This window comes from Amblyomma americanum, chromosome 3 (assembly GCF_052857255.1).
Source record: "Amblyomma americanum isolate KBUSLIRL-KWMA chromosome 3, ASM5285725v1, whole genome shotgun sequence".
NCBI classification, from domain to species: Eukaryota; Metazoa; Arthropoda; class Arachnida; order Ixodida; family Ixodidae; genus Amblyomma; species Amblyomma americanum.
The window spans coordinates 112,360,233-112,365,166 of NC_135499.1; the positions used below are offsets into that span (position 1 = coordinate 112,360,233).

The window sequence follows — 4,934 nt, forward strand, 5'->3', positions numbered from 1 at the left end:
GAGCGCAGTTTGTTGGATGTCATCAGAGAGAAGCGATGCTCAAGAGCCGGTGCTTAAGCTGTTCTGAACAGAAAATAAGACTCATACGCGAGCCGTGTGCACGCTTGTGTTGGGGAGATTGAGTCCATCTTGACAGCCTCAATTGTGACTTCAGTAGAAAAAACACTTAATAATGTGGTTGAGCGAAAGTTAAACACTTTTTCTGAGGCGTTGGCTTGTAGCAGCAGCAGTGGCTTAACGGAGCAGGAGCAGCACCAGCCGTCGAAGATGATGACGCCGAAATGCGCTCGAATTGAGCTCGCAACTCATGCCGGTTTTACGCGCCGTTCGGCTCCCCGGCATTAGACGCTACAATACTCCAGCCAGTAAATCAATCATTTCCTTCATCGTGCCGCCATCATACTGATTGGCGCGACCAATTGGTGACCCGGACCTCCGCTCGAACACCCGACCCCACCATAGCGAACGCCGACGTCAACGCCTCCGCCATGCTTGGTGACGGATCCTCCAGTGCAGTCTCTGCGCGGTCCCTTCGCCTACCCCAGTCCTCGCCGGCCGATCGTCAACTCTGGCTCACTCAAGTCAACAGCCAGTTCACTATTTACCGCATCACCACCCAGGCGCAGCAGTTCCATCACGTCTCTGCGTCGCTACCACCTGAGATTGCCGCCGAATTCCGCGACCTCCTCATAACTCCGCCCGCCTCGGCCCAGTTTGACACGTTGGCTGCTGAGCTCATCAAGCGAACAGCCGCCTCGAAAGAGCTCATCTGCTCCGAAGAACTGGGGGACCACAAACTAACACAGCTGCTGCGGTGGCTCCAGCAGCTCCTAGGTGACAAGGCTGCCATCTTCGACCAAGCCTTCCTGCGTGACTTTTTCGTTCAGCGCTCGCCGTCGTCGGTCTGCCTAGTGCTTGTGCCCGCCCAGGGGTTGTCTTTCGAGAAGTTTGCTCAGCCGGCGGATTCCGTCATGGACGTTTCCAACCCCAGCAGTATCCAAACCTTCCACCCCAACATCATCTCTTAAATCTCTTATCTCCCGCTCGGACCTTCAGAGCCTACGTGACGACTTCCACGCCCAGATCACACCTCTCTCCGACCAAATCGCCGCACCGTCCACCTCCCACTCTCTTTCCCCTTCCCGTCGCCAGGCCTCACCTTGCCGACGTAGTGCTACCCCACCTCTTCAAACCAGCGAGTGCTGGTATCACCGCACCTTTGGTGAAGCTGCGCGTCGGTGTACCCCTCCCTGTAGCATCCAGGGAAACTTCCCACGACACCACTAGAAGCGGCAAGTGGTGTCACCTCGGAGAGCAGCCACTTATTCTTCATTCGCGACCACATCTCGGGCCTCCGTTTTCTCGTCGACACCGGAGCACAGCTGAGCGTCCTCCCCTGCAGCATTACACCCTCACTTTCTCGCCGCACTGGCCCATCGCTACAAGCCGCAAACCTCAACCTCATCGCTATGTACGGCGAACATGCTCTCACACTCAATTTGGACCTCCGGCGTGTATTCCGATGGGTTTTCCTCGTCGCGGACGTACGTTACCCAATCCTCGGAGCTGATTTCCTGTTCTACTACAACCTGCTGGTCAACATGCACAGCAAGTGTCTCGCAGACGGCACGACGAACCTCTCTGTTCAGGGCCTCCGTCTTCGAGAACCGCTTGCCAGTATACCCAGCCCACACCAGTCGGCCTGCGAGATCCTCCTGGATGAATGCCCTTCTCTGCTTTGTCCTTCCAACTTCTTACTGCCCGTCAAACGCCAGGTTACGCATCACATTGTGACCACTGGCCCGCTCACGCACGCTCGAGCCCGGCGCCTTGCTCCAGGCCGTTTACAGATCACCCGCAACGAGTTCGAACACATGCTGGTGCTCGGCATTATGCGACCTTCATCTAGCCCATGGGCGCCCCCTCTACACATGCTAGCGAAAAAATCCCCAGGGGACTGGCGTCCCTGTGGTGATTACCGCGCCCTAACAACGCTACCGTTCCGGACCGTTTTCCCCTACCTCACATCGCGGATTTTACCGCCGCTGTGCATGGCGCTACAATTTTCTCTAAAATCGATCTCGTCAAGGCCTACCACCAAATCACTGTAGAACCATCCGATGTACCTAAAACTGCAATCATCACACCATTCGGCATATTCGTATACCTCCGCATGCTCTGTAAGTCTGGCCAGACATTTCAACGATTCGTGGACACAGTTACAAGGGGTCTACCTTTCTGCATGGCCTACATCAATGACCTCCTCGTATTCAGCCGCGATACGGAGCAGCACTTGCAACACCCCCGGCAGCATTTCAACGTTTCTCTTCTTATGGCCAGATCATCAACAAAGCAAAATGTGAAATCGGCATGTCGGAGCTCGACTTCCTTGGCCACCGTGTCAACAGCTCCGGCATCCGGCCTCTCCCATCAAAAGTCCAGGTCATTCAAGACGTTCCTCAGCCTGCATCAATCCTCAAGCTCCGTGAATTTTTCGGCCTTATCAAGTTTTATCGCCTTTTCATCCCTCACTGTGTTGCACTGCTCGAATCACTGACAGACATGCTTCTAGGCAAGAAAACAAGCTTCGCACAACAGACATGGTCTTCAGCTCCTCTGGTTTATTTCCAGGCCGCCAAATCGAATCTATTCGGCCTCGCTTTCCTTGCACATCTGCGCCCTGATGCACCCCTATGCCTCATGACCAACGCCTCCGACTCCGGCGTTGGAGCCGTGCTTCACCAGCTCGTGGATGGTTCTTGGAGCCCTCTATCTTTTTTCTCCCGCAAGTTTCCGCTGCCGAAAGCCGTTACAGTACTTTCGGCTGTGAACTCTTTGCCATGTACATGTCCGTGCGGCATTTCAAGCACCTACTTGAACGTCGGCAATTCCGCATCGTCACCGACCACAAACCACTTATTTTTGCCATCCAATCGGGGAGCGGTAAATTCTCGCCTCGTGAAGTTCGGCACCTTTCGTACGTGGCAGAATTCAGGACCGGCATCAGACATGTGCAAGGTGTTGACAATGGCCCGGCGGATGCTCTGTCACGTGTTACTGCTTCCCTCGCCTCTGCTGCTCCAACACTGAACCTCGACATTGCCGCCCTCGCAAAAGCGCAGCAACATGACTCGGAAGTTATGGACCTTTGTAAGAACCCTCGTCCTCTGGTTCTCCGGAAACTCTTCTCCGTTCGTGCCCCGTCCCCATCATTTGCGACACTTCGGCCGGCTCTGCGCTCCCTTTGGTGCCCTCTGCCTTTTGTCGTCTTGTCTTCGAAGCCCTCCACAGCCTGTCTCATCCCGGAATTCGCGCCACGCAGCACCTTCTCACAAAACGCAACGCCTGACCCACCGTCAACAAGGACGTGCGCGGCTGGGCCTGTGCCTGCCTGGCTTGCCGGCAGTATAAACTCAGCGACACACTACCTCTCCCTTCGGCTCGTTCCCTCCGCCGTCAGCCCGTTTTGACAACGTCCACATCGATATCCTGGGTCCCTGGTCACCTTCCGCTGGACGATCATATCTTATTAATTGCATCGATCGGTTCATTCGCTGGCCCGAAGCGTTCCTCGGCCTGACGCCACCAGTGACACCATCGCCAGAACCTTCGTCCCCGGCTGGGTCTCCCGGTACGCAGTTTCCTCGACTATCACCACTGACCGTGGTGCCCATTTTGAATCTTCACTTTTTCATAACCTTATGATTTTACTTGGAGCTTCCCGAATTAGAACTACGGCTTACCATCACATCGCTAACGGTATGATCGAACGCTTCCATCGTTCGCTAAAAACATCCCTCAAAGGCCAACTCGACACCACCCACTGGACTGCCTCCATAGCACTGGTTCAGCTCAGTCTCCGTGCTACACTGAAGCAAGATCTTCGTTGCACTCCTGCAGAACTTGTCTTCGGCTCACCCATGCGTCTTCCTGGTAATTTTTTCGAATCTACCGATTCGTCTACAAGTCCCGACCCTACCGATTACGTGACACAGCTCCGCTATTTTTGCCGCCATCTCAGAGCGCCACATCTCCGACGCCCGTCTCGACCATCTTCACATGTTCCATCCGAACTAGCTACTTGCACGCACGTCTTTGTTCGCCGAGACTCTGTCCGCAAGCCGCTTCAGCGCCCCTACGACGGCCCTTTCCGTGTACTGGAAAGAACATCGAAGGTCTTCGTTGTCGACATTCATGAGCGCACTGACACCGTTTCAATCGACTGCTTGAAGCCAGCGTTCACAGAGGACGCCCCGTCCACTGGGATTCATGTGTGCTTTCTCTGCCCCACCCGGCCGGCGGCCCTCCTCCGCCATCTCTCCCAGCCACTCCTAAGACGCGGAAAGTATCGTTCCGTCTCCCTGCTTCACCGGACTCCTTCACTAGGGGGGTGCCTACTGTAGGTGCAGCAGCAGCGGCCTTGCGCAGCAGGAGCAGCACCAGCCGTCGAGGAGGATGACGCCGAAGTGCGGTGGAATTGAGCTCGCTCCTCGAGCCGGTGTCACGCGCCTTTCAGCTCCCCGCCATCAGACGTTCCAGCAATTCAGCCAGTAAATCAATCATTTCTTTCATCGTGCCGGCCTCACACTGATCGGCGCGACAGGCTCAGTTTGTTACAGTTCAATCTGTGTCACCATCAACATCCGTTCCGGCAGCAACGTCTGCATCTGTTTCAGCTTCTGCAGCTAGTGCTAGCCGCTCAACATCACCTCCTGATGCTCCCCAGGACCCATCTAACATCTATGTTCCTAGCAGTGCATGTCGCACCGACATCTGCGCAACAGATGTCGAAATGCTGCGCCCTACGCAGAAGCGCCGTGCTTCCTCGTCACCATCTAAATCTAGTTCTCCACATATGAAAGCTAAAAAAAGGACCACCCAAAATTCTTCGCCATGTTGATATTCGAAAAGAGGTGGTTTGTGCCTCTTCAATT

General features: G+C 55.1%; 1 protein-coding gene across 1 annotated transcript; it reads left to right on the forward strand.

Moving 5' to 3' along the window:
- Positions 1–488: 488 nt before the first annotated feature.
- Positions 489–1,028, forward strand: LOC144124010 (uncharacterized). The gene has a single exon (XM_077656691.1). It carries the CDS (start codon positions 489–491, stop codon positions 1,026–1,028), a length of 540 nt encoding a protein of 179 aa, XP_077512817.1.
- The last annotated feature ends 3,906 nt before the right edge of the window (positions 1,029–4,934 follow it).

Excerpts from the sequence above, each read along its gene's own strand:
- LOC144124010 (XM_077656691.1), top strand. The coding sequence starts at position 489 with ATGCTTGGTGACGGATCCTCCAGTGCAGTCTCTGCGCGGTCCCTTCGC.